The sequence below is a fragment of the Poecilia reticulata genome, chromosome 21 (genome assembly GCF_904066995.2).
Source record: "Poecilia reticulata chromosome 21, P_reticulata-male-v2, whole genome shotgun sequence".
Classification (NCBI taxonomy): Eukaryota; Metazoa; Chordata; class Actinopteri; order Cyprinodontiformes; family Poeciliidae; genus Poecilia; species Poecilia reticulata.
The window spans coordinates 22,687,542-22,713,145 of NC_088850.1; the positions used below are offsets into that span (position 1 = coordinate 22,687,542).

A 25,604-nucleotide genomic window follows, 5' to 3' on the forward strand; every position below is an offset into this window, starting at 1 on the left:
TTTGCCCATCTACCAGAGATGATTCTTGTTCTTCCAGTTCAAAGCAGATGCCACATCGAACCGTCACTGTCCCGACAGTGACAATTTTAAGAAATATTAAAAATGCATTGAAGCTGTAAAGGGAGTTCTCAGTGTAACAGGATCAACAGAACAACGTGTTGGTTTGTAAGGAAAGCATTTATTAAGCTAACGTTCCAACCTTAAAACACAATCCAGTTGCAGTGGAGACATGTAACACATGGATTCATACAGATTCAACAAAGCTGTTTCATTTTTCATCAACATCTCTAAAACCCGCTGCCTGCCATAAGAGCTGATCTACAGTCTGCGTGGGGCTGGAACTGCTCCCAGTGGCGTCGAGTCATCATGCAGTTTAGAACGGACTGGTGAAATGCCACACATGCATGTTTTTGTTTCATTTTTAAATAAACAGCCATCATGCGCTCTGCTGTTTGACTCCGGTCCAGAGTCTTGATCTCAGCTGATAGGAGTAAAAACCCAAGTTTCTCCTAAAAAGTGGGACGAGAATCGACAAGAGTGTTGACGTTTACAACGGCCGGATCGAACAGGTGACAAGAAGAAATGGATGATCTGAGGCACTCTAGATTACAGAACGTGATGAGATCAGCCACATCTGTCCAACTTTTACAGACAGAAAAAAATTAAGTACAGTCAGCATTTCCACAGGGTTCCATCTGTTCAGGAAACAGCAGCCCTGTTTGTGTCGTCCGTGCAGGAACATTATGAGCTACTTCATTTACATTCTTCAACGCAAGTAGTGCTTGTAGTGCCACATAGGCCCCGCCCCCTCCCTGTACATAAAGACCCCTCCCTTCCCCCCCACAGAGGCACTGAAGAACAGAAGCTCACTGATGTGCAGCAGGCTTCACAGGGAGGCGCTTCCTTTGCAACGACATTCAGTTCAAATGTTTCTAAATTGTGACATGAAGCATGCCGAGGAAATGATCTGCATAGGTTCGCCTCCAAGCGCTGCCTTGTTTCAGTTAAAGGGCGACAGAAGAGCAGCCTGCTGGGAAATAAAACTCCTCCACTGATGCACCAGTTTCCAGTTGATTAGGATTTTTTTAAGTGCATCAAAACTTTCAGTCTACACATGAATCCTTTTCAGCTCAATAAAAATTAGAGACAAATATTTTGATTCCTTCATGTTTTGCATACATGCATAACTAATATCACTATGAAAAAACCTCCAACACCTCCCCCACTCTTGTTTTTGCCACAATATTTAGAAAAGATGAATCAGCAGGTCAGACCAAAAACTGGTGAGTCAGGAAAAGCCTGATAGGTGCATCTCTCTTCTTTTCTGTTGGTATAGTGCTGCACATCACTATTTGCTTAAAAAGAAAAAGATTATTTTTGGTATCATATAATCGGTGTTTTTTTTTATTTATTTGTGCTTTAAATTTGCCTGATTTAACTCTGGCTTTAAAGGATCTGTTAGCCATTTTTACAGAACACGTATGCTTACTGCTAACCTGACAAACATGGGAAGAGGGAAACCGTCTTGAACCAACTTATTATTTTTAAAACAGAAACTATTTTATTCTCGAGGTTTGCATAAGGAAATGTGAGCTTCCTTTAAAGCAGTGAAATATTTGAATCGATATTCTGAGTGAACGTTAATTCCTCCCCCATGTTTGGAAAGCTAGATGAAATGTGCGCTCTGCCCCTCGCTGCTGCCGTGGTGGGCTTGGTGGTTGAACTGGGGGACCGGCGCTTTCATCAGGTTTCAGAACAGTAAACTGAAGTGAAACCATAAGAGTGGGTCACGGGTCTGAATGGAAGCAGGGAACAGAACCAAACAGGAAATCAGAACCAAAAGGAGCATTATGGAGCTGGGCCGAGCCGAGCCGCTTCACGGCTGCTTCTCTTCCTCAGGCGCCTCCGCCTCCGCCTCCACCTCCACCTCCGTCTCCACGCTCTCCAGCAGGTTGACCTTCTCCTCCTCTGGTATCAGAGTGGCCGGGTTGATCTGGAAAATGTGCCTGTGAAACGGATTAGGGAGCGCCGTTAGAGGAGAACACAAAATGTTCTCCAGGATCTCTGGCTAATAACCAGACTAATAATAAGTGTTGTGTTTATTTTAGATTTATAGTAACATTTTTTATATGAAGAATGTAATATGCAATTAATTATTGACCGTGCAAACAATTTTCAGGCAGAGAATTTTGTTCAGATAAAGATGTTTGTACAAAGTTAAATCTGTTTTTGTATTCATTAAATATTCAGATAATAACATTATGTCATAACTATATAGAGGACCAAAACCGACATAATAAGAAATGAAAGCATAAATATATATTTAGTTTTTCCTTTTCCTTACACATGAGTTTCCATCAAGTAATGTATATATTTTCTTTTTTATTAAAATATTTTGCTTTTTTTTTTGTTTGTTTTTGTTTCTCCCTTTTTTGCTCTTTTTTTCCGTTTGCTGTTTTTCTGCTGCATCGTTATGTTAATGAGGAGCTGCCTTCTATGTCTCCTATTGGCCAATAGAGCTTTGGAACCAACATCACTGCGTCAGACGTTGTGGGCCGTTTAGGTGCAGTCACTCGGTGCCATCTTTGCAGGCCACAGACCAAAACAAACTTCATCCTGGTGGTTTTGTTGTGTTGCCGACTGCAGTGAAGTTAGTTTCAAGTTGGAATTGTATTTTCCAATATCCGCAGAGTAAGCGGCGTTTAGCTCAAGGTTGATCTGATTTATGAACGCTAATTTCGGCCAGCTGTTCTCCAGCTCCCTCCTCAGCGCTCTGAGGTTCACTGGACTGCAGTCGGTCCCACAACAAAACCACCGGGATGAAGTTTGTTTTGGTCTGTGGCCTGCAAAGATGGCACCGAGTGACTGCACCTAAACGGCCCACAACGTCTGACACAGTGATGTTGGTTCCAAAGCTCTATTGGCCAATAGGAGACATAGAAGGCAGCTCCTCATTAACATAACGATGCAGCAGAAAAACAGCAAAAGGGAAATACAGTGAGCAGAAAAGATAGAAGCAACAAAAGACAAAGCAAAATATCTATTTTTCTTGACAAAAACGCACATTTAGGGGAAATAAGAAAATATTTACATTACTTGACAAAAACTCATGTGTAAGGAAAAGGAAAAACAAAATATATATTTATGCTTTTATTTCTTATTATGTCGGTTTTGGGTCCTCCATATAACTAAGCCTGTCGCAATAAGCAATGGATCAATTAATAGCATGATAAATAAAACAAGCTCAATTTCCATTTGCATTATTTCTCTTTTCTCTCTTCCTACTAAAAACTGGATGATAAAAGACTTCAGTCTGGTGTTTTGGTCTCAGCCTACTTTTGTTTATAGGTCAAATTTGTTTATAGAGACTTTATAATTCATTTTACTTATATTTTTTTTGTTGTTTTGTTAATATTGGATATTTAAAATGTCTTCCAGTTCCAGTGTTAAATGGTCAGTATAATTTAAAGTGTATTGATGTTTGAGAATGTGTTCTTACATTACTAAGCCATTATTACTGTAGTATTTGAAAATGGTCTCAAAACAATGTTTTCGTTTATCACAATAACTTCTGGGACCAGTAAACTTGTTATTGTGACAGGCGTAGACATAAGAGGATAAAAATATGATTCATTTTGTGATAATTCAAGTGAAAAAAATATTAACGTTTACATATAATTGTGTTAACTAAATTCACAGATGTAATCAACTTAAATTTTGTTAGTTGACTAAAACTAGACTAAAGCAAATAGTTCTGCTGACTTAATTATGACAAACTAAACAGTATTTTAGTCAAAAGACTAAATTATGTTTAGTCTGGTGTAATTACTAAATCAGGTCCTGCTCTCTAAAGGCCCCAACATACTCGGCCAGACTTCAGTCTGCGGAGGCCAGCTCGGACTCGAAGTGGACGTCCGCCGGACATGTCCACGCAAGCATAGATTTTTATGACCACATGCTCGGTGTCGCACATTATACTACCCGGTGGAAACAGTGTTCACATGGAACTGATTTCATGTGACACCGGGCTGATAAGGTTGAGAATAAGAGTTATACAAGTTCATATTGTTTCAAAGTTGACATTGACTTGATAAAAGTCAACATAAAGTTGTCACAGGGACGTGAGAGAAAATGCTCAACAGCAACAGGCTTTATATATTCACATGCTGAATTATAAGAACAAAAAACAAGACATCATCCCAGACTTCTTTATCAGCAGCAGAGCAGAGAGGTGGGCCGATAAGTTGAGTCTGACTTTTTTTTTTTTTTTTTTTCAAACTGCAAGGAAAGGATGATCAGGTATGTGCTCATTTTTGATTGCTGCACAAATTATTGCACCGATCACAATTGTGCTTTTGGAACATAATAAACATTCAAAGCTTATTGAATGGATCCCTGATTACAGTTAAAGCCAGCGCAGCCTCCTGCTGCAGGCAGCGGCTCACTGTCTGCCGGATGAACCGACACGTCACTGCCTTTCTCTGTCCCGCACTGAGAGGTGAGTTAAGACTTTCCAGATGGAGAAGAAACAGAGGTAGGCACCCAAATAGTTCATCAAACTTGCTAATTCTCATTAGGATTGTTAAATACAGGAATTTGTCACTAGAGAACTTTAGGTAATCAGTACACTTGAGTATGAAGACACAACCGTCCGCAGACAGTAAGCGCAGTTCATGGAATGCACACAGTACGCCTGAGTATGTGGAGGCCTTTAGTCAACACTGTCTGAGAGACTCACTTGTGTTCGCAGGCTGGGAAGAACAAGTCCAGGATCTTGACGATGAACGCCGATCCAGCTACACCGATCACAACCACCCACATGACCAGGAAGAAGAGGGGCAGCGACTCGTAGCAGAAGCGGCGCAGGTGCTCCCTGGCATGCTCCACCCACTCACACATAGCCTGAGGAGAGGATGGACAGAGCAGAGGTCAGAGGTCGGGGTAGAGGTCTCCAGATCTACAGTGAGATGGTTAAACACAGACTCTTCTCCTGCAGTTCTGCCCTTCCAGTCTCAGTCTGCTTGTGTCACCAATCAGAACGTAAGTCAGACTGATGTGAGCGCATATATCTAAGTGAACTAACAATAATTTGTCATGCTTCAGTTTCAATCTTACACACATTAGTCATTTACACGTCAACGAAATTTAAAACCAAGTGAAAACTGGAGCTGCACCAGTCCAAACCATTAGCTTAGAGCTCAGAGCTTCTTTTAATAGATGCTACCAACATAGCAGAGTCACAAAGCCAGACTGTGAAAGTCTCACTTAATGGACTTTGACTGACCTCCAGCCTGGACTCCTCTCAGTCCTTAGCAGTTCCAGGTTCACTTACTGAATACGATGAGGTCACTTCCTTGGACGGGATGCCCATCTCATTCTGACCCGACGGGCTCGGCTCCAGGTCCTCAAACTCGTCCCCGTAGGTGACGTCGGACAGCAGGTCGGGGTCCATCCGCAGCGGCGTTTCTGGAAGCTTCCCTGGAGCCGCCACCTCCTCCTGCGTGGTGTCAGAGTGTCGCTCTGTGTGGGGGTACTGGCTGGTGGTCTGGGACACCAGCTGCTCCTCGTCTGAGGTCAAGGTCACACGCAACGAGACACAGCATGAAAACAGGGGGAGGAGTCAGGAGCTGCGTTTCCATTCATCATAGGATGGAGCAAATTCAAATTATGAAATTAAATTCACTTATTGGAAACACGGCAATTAAAAAAAACTCATTGTTTTTTTATTAAACAGTTCTTTGCTATGATGAGGTGGTTCTTCAGCCATATGAAAATATATGTATTTTGCAAAACTACAGTGGAAAAACTGTTTATGAATCGCATGAGTCACATGATCAGCAGCTGGCTGTTACTACTGGTGAAAACAACAAAGTAGAGGCGACAGGAAGCAGGAGGAGGAGGAAGATGCTTCGTTTTGTTTTTTCTCAGGCAATGTGCAGCCGGCTCCACCATGTGCTCTCACAGCATCACAGTTCATAAGAAGCTGTGCATCATTTGAACATAACTCACCTGTACAATCAACCAAAGCGCAGCATACATAGCCAAAACCTGAATAAGACGTCTCCTCTGATTGGCTGATAGATGAACATCATGGCTGAATTATGAATATATTTCATGTAACTATTTACATCTGTCGCCGCTGTGATTTTTAATGACTCATCACATCAACAACCTTGTTCATGTGTGATTTTAATTTCATTTCTTATTTAGTGGAAACACCACAGTTGCAAATTTGTGTTTTTTCGACAATAGCAGAATAGACAAAGATTTGTGGACATTTGGAAACGTGGTTAGGGTTAGAAAACAAACCTCTTCTAAAGTTGGGAGGATTCGTGACGACCACGTCGTTCTCTCTGGGGATCCTGATGATCTCGCTGTGTCCGATGGGGTAGACGTTGGTGAACTGGGCCAGCTTCTGGAACTCTGGGCTCAGCAGGATTTTCACCTCACACATGTCAGGTTGGTGGACCTGAACAGCACAAAGGAAAGGTCAGAGGTCACAGTCAGAGGGAGCGGAGCCTGACCAGAGAAAATCGCCTCAGCCTCATCTGGGAGCCAATCAACTGGCTCCACCCAGAAGAGATGAGGTAGAACGAAGAGTTTACCTCTTTTCCATCCAACTCAATCACTTCACTGAACACCTGCAGAGCCACCACCTCGTCCGAGTCGCTGTACAGCCGGTTCTGGCTCACCATCACCCGGGTAACGGCCGACACCAGGTCCCCAGAGTCAAACTCACTGGTCCCATTACTGCTGTCCACTGGAAGACACCAAGCAGGCATCAATACAGCAAGTTACCTAGCTTTAAAATGTTAAAGAGTGTTATTATGTCAAAGAGCTGAATGTGAAAAAGGTTAGTGAACATCTGTCTTCTAAAGGAGTAAACGAGGCAAACCAATGATTTTTGTTTGGTTTTTTTGAATACTTCTGTAAATGAACACTTCCTGGAGGATTTTACTGTTTCTAGATTTCCAAAGATGCACAAGGGAGTCTGCTCTCTAAACTTCTACTGCTGTTTTATTACAATTTTATTTTAATGAAAATATTTTAGCAAGATGAATATTCAACACATGTGGAAAGCAGGAACAGGTATCTTGTTATTAGCAGCTCACAAATAGAAAGTCGATTTGTTTGAAATCTGCACCAGCATGTCGGAGTTTCAGATACAAACCAGCAAACACCAAAAAAAACTACATGAAGGCAACTGCGTGTGGAAAGGCCTTCACTGGTTCATGCCTTTGACATTAAACTTTTTTTTTTTTACATTTTGTGGTCAAACAAGTCAAATTTTGTTGGTCATGTTTGATTTGTGAAAGCAATAAACCATCCATCAGGGATGAACAACTGAACTGTATCTGTTTATATTATGGTAGAGGAGATGCTAAAGTTCATAGAGGGGTAGAAACATCTGGAAAAAAATAGGATTTCCAAAGAGATATTAGATGAAAGAAATTAGACATGGTCCATTAGGAAGCCTGGAGAACCAGTTCTAAAGATTACAGGAAGGGAAAAACTAACAGGCGGATCATTTAGCTTTAGCTGTGTAAGCTCAAAGGAGAAGTGAAGGAAACTCACAGAGAAGAGCCTGGCAGTTGAACCTAGTGACACCTGAAAGCTCCACCGGGATCTCATTGACCAGCACCTGCTCTTCACCCACTGATATGTTTAAATTTATCTGGAAAAAACAAAACAAAAAAACAGAAGTGACTCATGAGCTCCCCTCCTGATTTCCCAGAAACAGAGGAATCTTAGGAATTATTCCCTCCGTGGCCATGAATGTACCTGTAAGCTGTTGGACTGCTGCAGCTCGGTGTCTGTCAGTGTACCTGCTGTCACGTTAATCAGGATATTTTCCTGCGAGAAAAACAACTCGGTGAGAAATAAAAAGAGAAAACAACCGAACTGCTACATTATAGTGGAAAGGCTAACAGCGAGGCTAACACCGCACAAAACACCTCTTTTTTTTCTTACCGTGTTTAGCTGCTTTGTCGTCGACTCGGCAACTAACAGAAGAACAATAAAACAAACAGTGGGACCCGCCATATCCGCTTTTAGTTCTCTTCCATCAAAAACAAGAGTCGGGAAAAACCGTTGCGCACACCTACAAACTGCGCAGGCGTACGGAATGTTCTGCTGTTTTTCTCGCGAGAAGTGAAAACGTCAGTATGGCGGTGCTCCTTGAAACAACGCTGGGGGATATTGTAATTGATTTGTTCACCGAGGAAAGACCTAAAAGTAAGACTATATGTTTCAATAATCCACAACTATTTGTAAGCATATTAGCTGGTTCATAACTGAACGAGACAAAAAAGAGCTTATGAACAGAATATGGCGGTGTTAGCTTCGGTGGTTAGCTAGTCTGTTGTCTGTTTCATTCAGCTTCTGTTTTATCTTGTTCCAGAATTACTCTAATTGGAGTAGAGTGTTACAACTGCACAGCAGTTGTAATAAGTTACGTCATATCTTACTTCCAAACACATTATTTCTAATGTTGCCAGTGGTGTATCTAAACATTTGTGCTCTCTTTCAGCCTCCCTAAATTTCCTGAAATTATGCAAAATAAAATACTACAACTACTGCCTCGTCCACAATGTGCAGGTAATGCTAAACTGTCTTATTTCAAACCGTCTCCGCTTCAATCTGTTCTTATTTCTGTTAACTCTATGCTGTTTCAGCGAGCCTCCACAGGAGGGCGCCAAACGCCAAGCTTACAGTCAGATCTACCGTTGACGTTCACACAGCTGTGGAAGGACTTTACTGTTTAATTATTTGATCAAATGTAATATAGCAGATTAACCACAGTAAAACAGACATCACATACATGTTTCATCACAATTTAATCTAAAAGCTGAACATTCTGGCTATTCCAAATCTTACATGGTAATTACACTTTTTCATGTCAAAGTCATACACTTCTCTGTTTCCAAATTCCTTAGTCTGTCTAAAATTCTGTCTTCTGGACTGAGATTGCTACATTAGTACTACTAGCTTTGCGTAACATTTGGAGCAAGTGCTAAAAACAAATCCCATAAAAATCAGAAATATTTGAAGTGTTACTCTGCATTCAGATTTGCTGTGTGATATGTTGGTGTATTTTTCTCAGAGGGACTTCATTGTGCAGACTGGAGATCCTACTGGAACCGGCCGTGGAGGAGAATCTGTCTTCTGGTCAGTCAGTAAAACGGTTTCAGATATTTGGGAATCGAGCGGCGCGTGTTGAAAACCTGTCTGTGCTCCGGATCTGCAGCAAGCTGTACGGAGACCAGGCGCGCTTCTTTGACGCGGAGAAAGTGCCGCGCATCAAGCACAGGAAGAAGGGGACTGTTTCCATGGTGAACAACGGAAATGACCAGCACGGCTCTCAGGTGAATGAGAAGAGAGCTTTTAGAAACCTGCCATATCCTTTTTTTTAGGGTAGGAAAAAAATGTCAGATGTGCAACCGGAATAATCAGTGTCTTCTTAGTTCCTCATCATGACTGGGGAGAACCTGGACTACCTGGATGGAGTCCACACCGTGTTCGGAGAAGTCACAGAAGGGCTGGACGTCCTGACCAAGATCAATGAGGCTTTTGTTGACAAGGATTTTGTCCCGTTTCAGGACATCAGGTGAGCTGGAACCAAGAGGCCATGTCACACTTATATCTACTGGGCTTCCTTAGATAAGAGCTTTTTAAATTACTTTTAAAAATTCATTTAGCTTACTGTACTGTTTGATAACTGAGATCAGTTGGAATGTATAAATGAATTTAAACGTTTTGTTTTTGTAAGGTGGATTGAAATTGCATTTGCTGTGAATTTGACTTATGTTCCACCTACCAACTATCTTTTGTCCAGTTCCTAGTACAAATATCTTAGATAGGAACTTATTTTAATCAATAATTCCTTAATTTATTAGTTCCATCAGCAGATTTCTAACCCTTATAACCTGGTAAAATATTTTTCTTACTTTATTATCCTGATTTGTTTTATTTTTTACGGTTTGATCATGAGACGTTACTGTTGTGTTGGGCAGGATAAACCACACTGTGGTGCTGGACGATCCGTTCGACGATCCTGCCGACCTGCCGATTCCCGATCGATCGCCTGAGCCCACCAAGGAGCAGCTGGATGTGAGGGCAGCCGCGGTCTTTCTCACCAGAGTGATGGGGCGGCTCAGAGACGCTCAGGCAGACATAGATGCTTTCAGTAGTTTGTGTGAATCAGTGTTTGTATTTGCAGAGCGGCCGTATCAGAGCGGACGAAGTGATCGACGACACGGACGGGAAAGAAGCTGAGGAGCTGGAGGAGAGGCTGAAGGAGAAGGAAGCCAAGACTCAGGCCATCCTGCTGGAGATGGTGAGACACACGTCTGCTCTCAGTCCTCTGGCTGGGCTGGGGGACACACTGAAGACACACTGAGTGTCCCTGCAGGTTGGGGACCTCCCAGATGCAGACGTGAAGCCTCCTGAGAACGTTTTGTTTGTGTGCAAACTCAACCCAGTCACCACAGACGAGGACCTGGAGATCATCTTTTCACGCTTTGGCTCCATAAAAAGGTCAGGATTCTTATTTTTGTCAGATACGTCTTTGTTTATTCTTTAAAGATTTTTGCCTGAACATTTTGTAGTCATCGTCTGTTTTCTTTTGACGTTACCAGAAAATTGTTTTTGTCTTTTTCTATGTAGTTGTGAGATCATCAGAGACTTTAAAACTGGAGATTCCCTCTGCTATGCTTTCATTGAGTTTGAGAAGGTGAGCAGCATCATCTCTATGCACCAATAAGGCCTTAATGGCCCTCTAACAATAATTAGGGCCTTGAAATGTCTTAAATTTATTTTAAAAATGTAAGTTGCCCTCAAATACGTTGATCACAAGTTTTAAATGTTTAAGTTTTGAAATTTTTTTTGTCTTGCAGGCAAAAGTTTGAGTCATGCGTAGATCGTTGTTGCGTTCTGTGACTTGAAGCGGTTGAGGCTAACTCACTGCTAACATGCCCTTGATAGCTGATGATTTTTTTTCTTTGCATAAATGCAAATTGCATCCAGTTGCACGATGTCTGTTTTGCCACCGGCTCACTTCTGTTGCCAAACTATCAAAGCCAGCAGGATCTTCCAGTCATCCACTATATTTATAGTTTTTTTAGTCCTAAATTAGCAATAAATGACATAATCACATGATAAATGAAAATGAGTGTGATAAATTTCATTCGCATGCTTGTTTCTGTAGTTTGCTTCATCTTTAGAGAGATGCTGCCCTTTAATATTATTGAAAAACCATCATTTAGAAAAATATTGAAGACATTTGACACATAATACAAAGTGGTTAGTTTGCACATTTCAGATTCACATTATATTGGTAAGTTAATAATATTACAAAAAGAAAACAAAAACAAAATACTACTTTACAAATGCATAATTTAGCAAAAAAGGAATAAATGTTTTCACTAAGGTCCTATCTGGCTGTTTGCCTGTTTTTCCATTCTGAGCCTGATGATTAAATTCAAAAATACTTTATTGATCTCAAAGAGAAATTAAATGTTTTAACTCTTCAGAGTTACCATAGACAGTGATGGCTGTGATTTGAGGCACATTTTTGTTTTGTTGAGACTTCATAATGTTTTTTAATTTACTGTTTTAGTCATTTTATTTTGGACATTTGAAAATGCCACAATGTTAAATCTTCTTTGAGAAGTGAAAGTTTATTGTCTAAGTCTATTATCTTTGAGAGACCTTATCTTCTCTTATCATTATATTTGTTTAAAATGGCCTCAAAAGGACAATGTTATTGTTTATCGCAATAATTTTTGGGACAATTTATAATATGTAATCACGACTAGCCTAAACTTGTCAAGATGACAGAAAGACAGTAGTGAGGTGTGCAGTGGATTAGTGGTGATGTGATTTATGATAAGAATGTGGAGGCGGATGGTGAAAGTGCATCCACAGCTCAGCTCTGCTTTATAAAGTCAGACATGTTTAGATGCACTGTTGTAACATGATGTTCGAATCACTCGACTTTCCTTTTAGTTAGTTTTTCTTCATGGGCTTTTTGCATGTTCTGGTTCACCGGGAAACATAAGCTGATAACATCTTGTTTTTCCCTATATATATGCCGTCCGGTTTTTATAAGGGAAATAATAACAGGTGGAAAAACCCTGCAGGATGTGAAGTCTGGAAATCAGTCATAAACTCAGTTTGCTCTGTTTATGACATGTTGATTATGATCCCATCAGATTGTTGGAGTCATTATGACAGAGGAGGAGCAGCCTGTCGCTGCTGTGCTTCAGAGCTGCTGCAGTGTGGAAATAAGAGCTGATAAGTTTGGAAACATGAAACCTGTCCTACAACGTTGATTAGGTCAGATATGTAGGATAATAGGGGAGATCATATTTGCACGATTTGTTTTTCAGTGGTGAACCCTGTGAACTTTTTATCTGGGGAATAATGGAGCTGCAGGAATTTCACTGCAAACGACAAACGGAATCAAGGCTCTGAAGGACAATGCATTGTGCAACCAGTAGAGGATGCTATACTTTTAGGTAGATGTTGACTTTCACGCTTGGCCAGTGGTGGGTCGCACCAAACCGTTATTGTAAAGAAGCCAGACAAAGCTGACTCCTTGAAAATGAAAGATAAGAGAGGAGCCGGGGTTTTTCCACAGCACATTAAAACGGAGCAAAATGTTCCTGCTTCTACATGAAATCCATGTTTTTATTCCGGGTTCCTGAACTTGGCAGCTGGTATCATATTCCTCCCCATATGAGCAGCCAGTTAAAGCAGCTTTTGGCTTTCCTTTACCTTTTGTGTGAAGATATTTAAGAGCTTGCATGTCATTTAATATCTGGAACATTTCGAGAGAATAGTCAGTGTACATTCAGCAGGTGCATAAAGTGGGTAGTTTATGTGAGGTTTGTTGTTATTTTTCAAATTAGAGCTGAGTTTTTCATCACATTGTTCTTTTTTTTATATATTGAACTTTACAATATATAAACCTGTTTTCTTGGCAGCAAGAAGACTGTGAAAAGGCTTACTTCAAAATGGACAACGTGCTGATTGATGACCGACGGATCCATGTGGACTTCAGCCAGTCGGTTGCAAAGATCAAATGGAAAGGGAAAGGTAGCCATGCTGGTCCTGAGGCTGGACTTTTAATAACAATAGTAATAATAACGCATTTTTTCCACATAGTGCTTTTTTTAAGTACTCAAAGACGCTTCACAAGAGTGCAGCAAGACAAAATCAAACAATGTAACGTACTAAACGTACTAAAAGGTTAGATAATATTTTCCACTTAGTTTGTGGGAGTGACAGTAGTGTTGCTCTGTTTTCATTTTTTTGTTTCTTTCACTTTAAAGGGACAGTTCAGTGTTTTTGAAATGAATTTCTCTGAAGTTTACAAGCAGTTGGTATCGTATCTGCAGTAGATTGCTCTGCATTTCTTATAAATCTAGACTAGCTGGTCCCAGAGGCTAAAGCTAACAGCTAGTCAGAAAAGAAGCCAGTGTCAAAGCAAACCTCTGCTGACCTAAAACCACACCAATTTACAGGGTAACTGATCCCAGTGAAAACATTACCCCACCACTGACAAGCTTAGAAAGGTTAGCTTGTAAATCTTAGTAAACTTCCAATGAGACGAGACTAACTTAGAAGTAATTTGTAACAAGATATAGTAGCTTATTAGTTAGCTTGATTTGACAAAACAACAAGCTAACTACAATTTGTTAGATTGTTGTTAACTAACAAGATAACAGTTAACAAACAACTTGTTGTTAGCTAACAGACTAACAGCTTCTTGCATAGTAGCAGCTTGTTTTAAGTCAATAATTTATATATATATATATATATATATATATATATATATGCAAAATTTTGACAAAAATTTTGAAATTTGTGCAGAAACATAAAGATGGAACCCTACTTACCCTTTAAGGAACATGACTAAATTGTGTGAATGCTATTTAAAGAACATCCAATCCAAACCATCATCAGGGTCACATGGTCTGCTTACGCTCACACAGGTCCATGATTGTTTACACAGGAAGTGGAGGTAGGAGGCGTGCACCTCCATAGATCTTCCTGTGTGAAGCACATGCTGAAGATCCGACATGTGAATGTGAAGCATTTCCAGTTAAGAAGGAAACAAAAAGTTAAGAAAAATAAGAATAGGGGGGAAAAAAATTCATGAAATGCATACTGACTGTAAATGCTCAGGTACTCTGTTGTCAGTGTGACAGAGTGTTCATTAGTGGTGCACAGGACACTCCTATGTCTGTGTCCTAGAGATGTAATCACAGGCTTCCCTGTTGATAAACAGCCAATAAACAATAAGGATAAATTCTGCATTCATAAATAGTGTTTCCATAAGCTGTGTGGCACCTTGGAGGCTTTTTATTTTAGTAGAAGTCTCCTCTAGGTCAGACTAGCCATTACTAGTCTGGATTTATGCTAACATAAAGATCAACTCAGATCAGATTTTAGCTGTTTCTAAACCTTTAACAGAACCTCACATCTAAAAGTCTGACTGCTCCTTTAAGTGAACAGCTCTGTGTGTGTCCTAGGTGGGAAATACACTAAAGATGACTTCAAGGCCTACGAGAAGGACTTGGAGAGCCGTTCTAAGCTGGCTCTGAAGGATCAAGTGAAGCAAAAACAAGAGTATCCTTCTGTATTCACATGCCTGGGAATGTTTTATTTCCTGTTGATATTCTTCTGATTCGTGTCCGTCTCCACTGCCTTTCTTTTTCTGAGATTTCCGTAACCTTCCTAACAGCTCCAAGTATGACCTGCTAATCGAGGATGAGGAGGCGGCGATGAGCCACCGGCACCCTGAAAAGAAACACAAGAAGCACCATCATCATTCAGATGATGAGGACAGCAGGAAATCCAAAAAGCACAAGGTCAGTTCTTTAACCTGGAAGCTGTGAGCTCACAGGTCGTATTGTATCCTGTGAGTCTGGAAGTGTTGCTGCCAGGCAGGTGCCCAGATTGGTGGTGATTCTGTTTATTCCTGAACATCCAGACATCATCAGTTAGACTAAATAATCTATTTCAACTTCGTAATGACCCAATCAGTCTCCACCTCACTGGACTTGACGTTGTTTACTCAGATGCAGCGGCGAGGACTCATTGTAGGTTTTTTACTCCATCCCTACAACATCTTCATCATTCTCTCTTCTGTTTTCCTTCAGCCTTTAGTGTGGGTGAGCCTAATCAGTGCCTCTGATACTGATCATGTTATTTTCACAAACAGTTCTGAAATACAGAAAATGCTGACTGGAAATAACTTTTCCTCTAGCTTTGTTTGGCGCCCGCTCTAGTGGAGCACCCACATAGATCAGACCTGTTCTTTTCACCACTGTTCAAATGATCAGCTGGGTGAATGACAGCTATATGGACTTAGAATTCAATATTATTTTGTGGTACTACTGTGATGAGGATAAAAATGTAAAAAAAAAAAAAAGATAACTCCTTTTTTTCCCCTGTAACAGTACAGTGTTCAAAACGCCACAAACAAATACTGCTGTTGGAAAACATTCCCATCTGAAATGGGCGTCATCAGGACACCTGACTTACAGCTGTGTGATTTACGTCACTAAGCTGCACACAGTAACTGCATTTAATCATATTTTCAAATTTATTGATAACATGCAGTTTTGTTTTTTATTCAACCTCATTAGTTGAAATTTACTGAGACAATGAATCAAAATGTTTATCTTCAGAACCCTAAAGCCTCATGTTGGTGGCCAGTCCGTCACAGATCATTTTAAGACCTGATAAGAAGCAGATATTGTTTATTATGAGCTGGTATGTGTAGTTTGAGGTGAAGGATGTATTTTTTTATTATTTAGCAGGGTTACATAGCGATGTTATGATCCCAGGATTTTATTGTTACACTGATTTTATTATCATGTAGATAAATGACCGTATTGTTTGTTTTAGCTGCTTTCGGGCCCCAAGGGACCCAGCGGTGCAGTCAGCAGAATGAGATGCCACATGTTAGTTTTATTTTTCAGCAGTCCAGATAGTTTTACATGGAGCGACTGAGAATCACCAGCGTGTAGACTGTTCCTCCAGTCTGAACAAGCAGTTCTGGAGTTATTGTTGACCTTTGACATTGAGAACTTGAGAACTTCCTGGTCAGCACCATGTTGTGGTAAATGGCCACACAGACTGTTCTACAGTCTGGTAGGAAGAGGTGTTGCAGAAAATGTTTGTGTCATATCGCGGTGATCTGCAGGAATGCAGAAGGTGTCTGACAGGATCGCTGATGGGTTTTTGGAATGAAGGCTGACGGACGAAGAAGCCGACCTCAGGCTCGTTACCTGTCAGGAAAGCCACCTCACCTTTGCCAGGAAAAATATCAGCAGGCAGATAATGCTAAAGTTCTCCTGTGGAATACTTCCTTGTTCCTTTAATAACTTTCTTATCACTGTTCACTTTGTTTCATTCCTCTTCCAAGAAGCTTGAGCGCTCTCTCTATTTCTCTCTCTCTCTTTCCTGTCAGCTCATCTTCTGGCTTTAAAACTAGAGATGCACCAATCTGATACTAATATCTGTTGAATTGAACTAAAACTCTAGTTTTGGTGTCTGACAATGTTCCAGATCCATAATCTGTTCAGTCTAATTCTATATTTTAATTGTTTTACATTGTATTTAGAATTCTTATTCCACTTTCTGAACCATTTCAGTATCGGCCGATACTAAACCTCAGATATCGGTATCAGAAGTGAAAAAAGTGGACCAGTTCATCTCTAACTGGGCAGAAAAGTCTTTCCTAGAAGTTCAAACTTGATCAAAGGAGTAAATGTCCTCCTTGTTCCTTCTAACTGGACATTTTGATGTCCAGTTCTCACCGTCTTCACTCTGCTCTCGTTTCCAGGACAACGAGGAGAGCAGACGCGATCGAAAGTCTGGCCGCCAGCGCTCGGGCTCACGCTCACGCTCCAGAGACAGAGACAGAGAGCACAAACACAGCAAGTCCCGGCTCAAACACGGGAAGGAGAGCCGGGACAAAGGTCACAGAGAGTGCAGCCGCAGCCGCAGCCGCAGCCGCAGCCGCTCGCCCAGGAAGTCCAAGGATAAAGACAGGAGCAGGTTCAGATGAGGGAACTGGCTGGTATTATTTTAACTCTGACCTTTGTTTAAAAATCACCCAACTAAAAGTGAAAATGACATCAGTTGTACAATTTCTAGATAAATAAACCTAACTAAACCAAAAGAAGTGCTTAGAAAGACTCACTATGACGTGGAAATTGTCTTATCAGTTCTACTTTTTTTGTTGTTATTTTGTAACCATGACGGACTTCCTCATCGCCGTGTTGTTTACTTCTTCTGCATCTTCCTCTTGTGACCGACGCATTTAGAACAAAGGCTGCACAAGGTCCCACCTGCCGCTGACTGCTGGGGGGACGGGTTGCCTTTTAGAAATGTCTGTATGGAAAGTTGGTGGGCGGGTTCCCTCTGCCCCCACGCTGCTGAGGGAAACCACTGGTGTCTCCCTCCACCCACCTGTCAGAGCTCATGCCTCTGTCTGCAGGGTCACGCTGAATCTCAGCTGCACTTCTTTATCTGGAAGTTTGACAAACTTCCAGTTACAAAGATTGAACTTTAGCAAATGAATCTGAAATCAGCTGAAAATTTACATTTTTAATTTGATGCCAAGGATAATAAAATATTTTTCTAACCAGCACACTTTCCACTTGTCCTTTTTAGTTCATAATCTTTCTAACTATTGATTGAGGTGATTAGCCACTGATTTGTTGGCATTTTGTTGTGTAATTGTAAATAAGCTCAATTTCTCCCTTTTTTGACTGTAGTGCTGTGAAAACTCTTTCACACTTTAATCTTTCAGATGATCTAACAAAGGTTAACTTTAGTCTGGGAAAATACAAATAATTTTACTTATTGAAGATACAAAGTTATTCAAACCAAATCGGCCATTGTTGAAAACAATAAATCATGACTAAGCAGTGATTCACCATATTGTTTGGTGAACTCGTCACCCTCACCAGGTGTTTTCCTCCAGGCTTTTATTATACCACTGATAAAAGAACAATGTGGATAAATCACTGCTGCAGAGTTTCAGGCCAACCTTCAGCTTCTTAAAGATGTCCAACTGCTTCAATGTCCGGTTTTAGTCTGGGTTCCATGGTTACCACGTACTGAGACTACCCACGTCAAAGTGTTCAGTGACATCCACATAAGCTGTGGAAGAACCACAGTGTTGGTTCTGTTGGACTTTGGTCCTTTCAGTAAAATGTCAACAGTACTGAATGCTGTGCTGAAGAGTTGGTCGGACTCTCCGGTCCAATACTCAGCTGGTTATAATCTGTTATAAAGAACAGGATGACTGTCTAGCAGACAGAGGTCACATGTGGGGTTCCCCAAGGTTCAATCCTGGGGCCCCTCCTAATTAATATCTACAGGCTTCCACTGGCTCAGATTATAACAAGAAATAAGATTAGTTACCATAACTACACATGTGATACACAGCTCTAAATTATGATGTCACCTGGTGACTGAACCCATCCAATCACTGAACAGATGCTCTAACACTGATTTTATACAACTCTTACATGCATGTCTTGTAAAATAAACATGTTTCACCACATCTTACTGCTGCTAATGCAAGGAGCGGCCATATTGAAATGCAAAGTCAGTTTTACAAGTCCTAACTGAAGGTAGTCGGAGTTGCTCCCCATTTCAAAGTGGGAAATCGGACTTTGGACGGCGTCCCAGTTAATTTTTCTGGCTGGGAAGTCAGAATTTCCCAGTTCCAAGAAAACTGGAAAGTAGGATTACTCTCAGATCTGAACCTCTACAGACTGAGAACCTGAACAGGTGGAGAAACAGAAGCCAACAAACTGATCAAGGTAAGAATGGCTCTTCATCATCAGTCAGGGTTTAATCAGCAACTGGAATCCAGCTTGAGTCTTTAACTTTGTACACGTTGACTGTTTACATAAATATGATTGGCTAATAAAAACCTTTCAAATATATGAAATCTTTGCATCCTAAAATGTAGAAGACTCCACATATCTGTTTACTTCCTTATATTTCATCCTTGAACATAAAAGCTGTAAGAAAACAATTTAACCAGCAGAATTTGGGTCTTTATCCTTAAACTACCTCTTTTATCTGCCAGTTGCCAGAGTTGAACTTGCTTCTCCTGTTTGGTTTGCATCTTTCTCAGAAGTCACCACACAGTGTTTTCAGTTTCCCCAAAATAAGATCTAGTCCTGTAGGCGGAGAGGAGTAGTGGAAACAGATCTGCAGGGGAGAACCAAAATAAGCTGCACTGAGGGTTAACCCAGAAAAGCAAAAGGTTCTGGTACCGAGCAGAGTGGAAAAAAAGGGTTGCACTGCTTTACACCCCCGGGTGGAACCACTGCCAGAGTCATCCCCAGCTGCCTACTGTGCCTGTAGCCTGCAGGCTGTCTGCACGGTTTATTTTTATGTCTGAAACTTCTGCGAAGATCCAAATACACACACACACACACAGAGATTGAGCCTAATGGTACTCATGTAAAACAAGCAGGATCCGAATCTGAATATTCAGGACTGAACAAACCCTCAGTCACATTCATATGTAAAGATTTGTCCTGACATCTTTCATCTTACTGCTGTATTTTTATGAGGAGGAATGGAAACAAAACGTTCCTGTTTCTGAGTGATAAACTGTCTCACACCTCAGTTAATCCAGATTCCTCATATAAGATTACATATGTTTAAGTTATTTATTAACCCACTGGAGAGAGATAAGATGAACTTTTCTTCTCTTCCTCTGAAAAGGATTTGGTTCTGTTGTGGAAAAACTTTATTTAAAACATCTCTGAAACTCCCAGATACATTTTTTAGCTTTGTTTTTGCCACTTGAAGATAGATAACAGACAAAATTAAATATTATTTTGTATGAATGCAGATCAATTTCAGACTTTCCACAGATTGTCAGTTTGATTTAGATGTAGACTTTGACTAGGTCACTCTAACACATCAATATGCTTTATTCTAAATCATTTTATTGTCTGCTCTTTTTTGCATGCAGATTAAAAGCTTAGTTTCACTTGAGACTAAAACAGAATATCTTGTTTTTTTCATCACTTTAAAGGGACACTATCATGTAGAATAAACTTTTTCTAAACTTTACATTATGTTATATTTCCTCATCAAGATCATACCTGGAGTGTTGCTTTGATTCTTTCGCGCATGTTTGAGGAATCCCTTGATCTCCATGGCAACAATTCAATTGTGCAAAAGCCTGGGTGGATCTAGCTCCGCCTTCGAGACGCAGCTCCTCCTCAGAGCTGCTGTTTACGTTTCCACCTCACAGAGAAACCCTCCCTGTCAGCTCTCCTACCCAGCTCCTTCAGACTAGCCAGCTACAATTAGCAAACACCCGGTGGGCTCATAATAGGAGCTACTTCTCAGTGCAACGCTGATATAAACATTGTTAAAGGGTTAATAGAGAATCCATGTTGTGATCACTTTCTAAAGGCAGAGTTTTGGAAGCTCAGGAGTTTTTAAAGAGACAGAGGCCCAATTTTAAGCTGTTAAATTACAAGGTCAATATTCTTTTAAGTTGTAGTTCATAAATATAGCATTTTCACAACAACTGAATATAACATAGTTACTTGATTGTATAAAATAAATTACGTGCCTGGAAAATACATAATTCTGCCCCTTTAAGCATCAAATCTTCTTGCTCTCTTTCAGCCATCTGCTCACTGCTCTTCTCCCTTTCAGATCCAACGGCTCCTTATGGACAAGAACCACAAGATGCATCCAACCATCCGAATCAAGAACCAAAATTCCCTGGCTACTAAAAAACACAATATGGTAGCAGCAGCTAACAGTTAGCAGTTAAAGTTAGAGCTTGACAATGTGATGATGCCAATCATTACATTTAGGCTAAGTCCAAAATAGCCTAAATGTAATGATTTAGGCTATTTAAATCATTACAAACTATTAAAAAAAAGAAAACTATTAAAAAACACCTTTGAGTATTTTTATCTGCCTGAATGAATGAGAACAGAGGTTTCTAACAACAGCATTGTGATGACTCAAGGTGAATTGCAAAACTTGAAGGCCAAGTTTAAAGATGTATCCCAATTCCTAAGTATGTACAATGAGGTAATAAAGGTATAATGATACAATGAATTCACTGGAACCAGTTTGTGTGCTCTTGTGCCTAGAAGATCATTTTCTAATATTCTTTTGTATAGTTTGCTTATTATCAAAAGCTTCTCTTGTGAGACGCTCCAGCCACACTGAAGACCTGAGAGTCGATCAGCAGCAGCAGCAACACATTGAGCTGTGCATGTCCTCCTGCTCCACAGCAGTGTGTGTTTCCTGTGAAATAAAAGCAGGTTTTGCCTGGAAACACACCCAGGCCAAGGTGCTGCAGGCCTGAACAAAACAAGGTGGAAATCTGTGACTAAACATGTGGGGAAATCACCTGCATTACACACTCTGTACACACAGACAATCCCTCACAACTTCAAGCCCCCCCCACTCACCACAGATGTAATGTAAAACCTCTAGAAGCAGAATTGCTGAAATATTCTGATGGAGATGAGTTTGGATATTTATTTAAATGTGCAGTATGCTATTGTGTAGTATGTTTAATATCATCTGCAACCAGTTTGAAACCTAACTGAGGTTAATCTGAGCAGGACAGAACTCAGCTCTGTTACTGCTTCAACAGATACTGCAGTGCTTAAAGTGATGTAAGACACCAGAAAATGTATTTATTTACCCCATAAAACCTTTTACAGATGCACATTACAGTGTATTTTAATGGGATTCTTTGTGATATTATAATACAGAATTCTATCTGCCTCCCTGGACCGATGAAGTTTTGTAAAAGGGACAGTATTATGTTTTCTAGGCACATAGTTAAATTTTATAGCACAATCAAGTAAAAATGTGAAGTCAATATGTTACCTTCTGTTGTTCTAAAAATGCTATAAAATGCTGTACATATCAAACATAACTCAAAGAAATTTGACTTTGCAATTTGTCTCCTTGAAATTGGGCTACTGTCTCTTTAAAAACTCCTGCTCTTTTGAACACTCCGCTCATCATCACAACATCACAACACATCATCACAACAATACTCCTCCATAATGCTGTTTACAACCATTCTTAGGAGCGTTGAACTGAGACGTAGTTCATAGACAGACTGGCTATTTTTGTCATATTGCTAAAATTAGATGACTCATGTCCCCACAAGATTCTGTTTGCTTTTATTTTTAGTAGACTTGATTATTGCAACGCCATTTTTACTAGATTATCTAAAAAATCTATAAGACAACTCCAGCTTCTCCAGAGTGCTGCTGCAAGAGTCCTTTCTAAAACAGAGAGCGATCAGCATCAGTCCAGTTCTGAGATCCCTGCACTGGTTCAAAGAACAGAATTTAAAATCTTCTTAATGCAAAGCACTACTTTAACAAAAACCAAGGCTACATTTGTGATCTTCTTCAACCACTCAGACCTTTAAGATCATCAGAATCAAACCTAATTATTCTGGTGAATCAGCTTTCAGTTTTTATGCTTCAACACTCTGGAATAATCTTCTCACTACTTCCTTGAGTTTACGTAAAACAAGAATAAAAACCTTTTTATTTGTAGTTGCCTATTCTTAAAATTTTTAATTCTATTCACTTATTATATTTACATTTTTTAAATATTTAATGTGTTTATTTTTAATCTGCTGGATGGTTTTCTTTTATCTTCCTGTTACATGTTGTCTGCAACTCTTTTGTACAAGCTCTTTGAATTGTCTGAAAGACGCTACATAAATAAACTTGCCTTGCCTAATGATTTACCAGGTGTTAGCTAAATGTTGCTGCCACTAGTCTGGAGGAGCTGAGTGGGGGAATAGGTTGCTCTGTGAGGCAGCATACGGGAGGCGCTTTGTGGCAGTAAATATTTATTCATCCTGAATGGTTTCCACAAGAAACTCAAAGGTTTTTCCAACATTCATGAAGTTCAATGGACGATCTGTAAAAAGCACAGAGACAGTTTCTCCCCCAGGCTCTGTCTGATGAACACAACAAACTCCTCATAGCCACAATAGTCAAGGAAATAATTTAAACATATTGGCATTTCCACAACCTGCCGTTACTTTTTATTTTCTCTACATTACACATACATGTTCATTAGTCTGATTCACTGAATTAGAGGAGAAGTCCAGGTGAGTCTCATTTGTCAGGTTTAAAAGCACCTTTTGAAGACCTTTGAAACTACTTTCAAAGGTCTTCAAAAGGTGCTTTTAAAGGAATTAAACAATTCTCTGTCATTAGCCAGTTCATTTGAATTTCACAGTGGTCCAGTAGATCATGCAGCGTGGGACTGATTTGTTCTTTACTCTTGAGGATCATTAGTGTTGTAGTGAGGTCCTGCTCATTTGTCTTGTTGCACTGTTTTCCTTTCATCCCTGTTCATTGCAGATGTGTTGGCCTGCAGCCACACAAAGACACGTGTTGCTTCACTAACACCCAGCAAGACAAGTAACCCTGAACTCCCTCCACAGGTCTGGAGGATTTTCCGGACCAGGTCCCTCAGGAATATCTCAGAGTCATCAGTAAAGCTCAGTAACGTTACAGGTCAAAGAATATAACCTTTGAAGTAGAGGAGGAAACTACTTTCAGCTGATAGAATTTGGGATCTTGTCACAATAGGTGAAGGTTTGGATGTAGACAGATGAGTGAACTGAGTTTTTTTGGCTCAGGTTTCTTTACCTCAGAGACTAGAGAGATGCTGTCATCACAGTAGACCAGGTGCAGAAGGCTGCTGTCAACGGCTTCTGTCCGCTAAAGGTCACGTCTCTAAGGATGCAGTCAAACCAGCCGGTTAGTCCGACTCTAGTTCGCTTGAATAGACAGTCTGGTTTGTTTGGTGAGGTGTGAATGTGTAATCGGACCAAACAAGCAAACGCTGGTCCACCTTCAAACCTCGGTCTGTGTTCAGCTAAGAGAAACTCTGGCGCAGTTCAAATGCATACATGGACGCCAAAGAGACTGAAGACCACTCCAAAAGCAGGAAGTGGACTATAAAGCATTGCATTCTGGGTAGATACAACCAAAACAAACACCTGTGTCTAGGAATGGTGGGAGAATTGGCTCATTCAGACTAAAGTTTATTATTATTTTTATTATTACTATTATTTATTATCATTCAGACCAACGTAAAATCCTACAACTGCAAAATCTCATGCGACTGTTTTCGTTTACATTTTGTGAAGAAGAAAATTGATGTCTTCTTCTGAGGTTTCCATGTCGTTTCCTGCAGTAGGTCTTGGTGCAGCACCACCACACATTTTTCAATTAGTTTGACAATTCAGTTGTGTGACACAGTTCAGTGTGAAATCGAACTGCAGCAGCTGAAAATGTAACAAATATTGCAATTTTGTTCCCCAGTCCAACCGGATCTGCCAGACTACCAGGTGTGAAAACGCCCTAAAGGGCCAAAACAACCAGATCATCTATGCAAAATAGAGACCCTGATGTTCCCGACCCAGACAGCCTCGTCTGCACAACCACACTGTTTGTTACTGACACACCTGAAGTCCAGTGATCACTCCCTGACTAAACTTTAGTGCCAATATTACCACTAAAGTTCTTCAACAGAACTAAATTAAGGACTATGACCTCTATTTTTATCCTCCTAAAATGCTGTTTGGCCTTCTGTCATTTTCCCGTTTCTTGTCAGCCAGCCAAATGCCTGCTGTTGCAAGCAGAGCAGTGAAGCATCCACTCTGACATTCAAGAACAACTTCAGGTTTTATCAGGTCAACCAGACAGAAAGTAGATCAGTTCAAGTGATTCAAAGCTCCATGACGCAGCATAATAAGAACCCTTAAAAGTAAAGTCATCATATAAGAAGACTAGAATGTCAACACAGTCAGTTTTACTTCAGCGCTGTGCTGTTTTTCCTGTGTGTGCCATGATGCACACACACATTAATCTTTCTCATCGAAAATTCCCATAACTTCCTGGTTTGAGCAGTTTGCCATAAAAACAAACATTGACAAGGATGATTAAAAACATCCCAGTCAAGAGGTTCACTCCGGCTGTCCTCTACATCAGACAGCCTCCATCTTCAGCTCTTTCACCATCATAAAGACTAAGCATGAATTTATCTAGCAAAAGAAAATGAGCGTCCTATTGGTTGATTTTCTCCATCCAACACAGGCCTGCCTTATTAGTCAGTTCCCAACTTTCCCAACTTACACAACTTTCTGCTTGGGAGCATCAACATGCTGTGTCACACTGAGAAAGCACGGCTGGTCGGGTTTCTTAGTATCAGATTCATTGCAATGTTGTCATTCTGGCATTAGAATGCTAGCAGATTCTCTAACTATGTAACGTACACATGCTAAGCTGTGAGTAGGTGTGCAGGTCAGAAATAGCTTTGTGTGTCACACTGATACTGAGGAACAACAATAGCGCACGTTGAGCTTTTTGAAAGCTGTAGTTCCTGGAAGTAGAAGCAGTTCAGGTAAACCATCCCATCCCATTCCAACACGTCTGTGCTGAATTCCCAGTAATCTAAAAAAAATCTCACTGATTTAAACAAACACCTTTAGTTGAATTAAAAGCTGTGACTTTAAAGTGTTAAATGAA

General features: G+C 40.4%; 2 protein-coding genes across 2 annotated transcripts; one reads left to right on the plus strand and one right to left on the minus strand.

The window, feature by feature from the left end:
• Window positions 1-158: 158 nt before the first annotated feature.
• ginm1 (glycoprotein integral membrane 1) lies at window positions 159-8,132 on the minus strand. Its single transcript, XM_008398555.3, has 8 exons — window positions 7,972-8,132; window positions 7,783-7,854; window positions 7,576-7,675; window positions 6,606-6,760; window positions 6,310-6,469; window positions 5,333-5,568; window positions 4,739-4,902; window positions 159-2,006 (listed from the first exon to the last, which is right to left on the minus strand). Exons 1-8 carry the CDS (start codon window positions 8,041-8,043, stop codon window positions 1,877-1,879), a joined length of 1,089 nt encoding a protein of 362 aa, XP_008396777.2. The 5' UTR covers window positions 8,044-8,132; the 3' UTR covers window positions 159-1,876.
• ppil4 (peptidylprolyl isomerase (cyclophilin)-like 4) lies at window positions 8,113-17,665 on the plus strand. The gene is made up of 13 exons (XM_008398556.3): window positions 8,113-8,235; window positions 8,531-8,598; window positions 9,104-9,168; window positions 9,248-9,365; window positions 9,465-9,607; window positions 10,014-10,110; window positions 10,220-10,336; window positions 10,412-10,536; window positions 10,666-10,732; window positions 12,987-13,098; window positions 14,538-14,634; window positions 14,750-14,876; window positions 16,859-17,665. Exons 1-13 carry the CDS (start codon window positions 8,166-8,168, stop codon window positions 17,081-17,083), a joined length of 1,431 nt encoding a protein of 476 aa, XP_008396778.2. The 5' UTR covers window positions 8,113-8,165; the 3' UTR covers window positions 17,084-17,665.
• The last annotated feature ends 7,939 nt before the right edge of the window (window positions 17,666-25,604 follow it).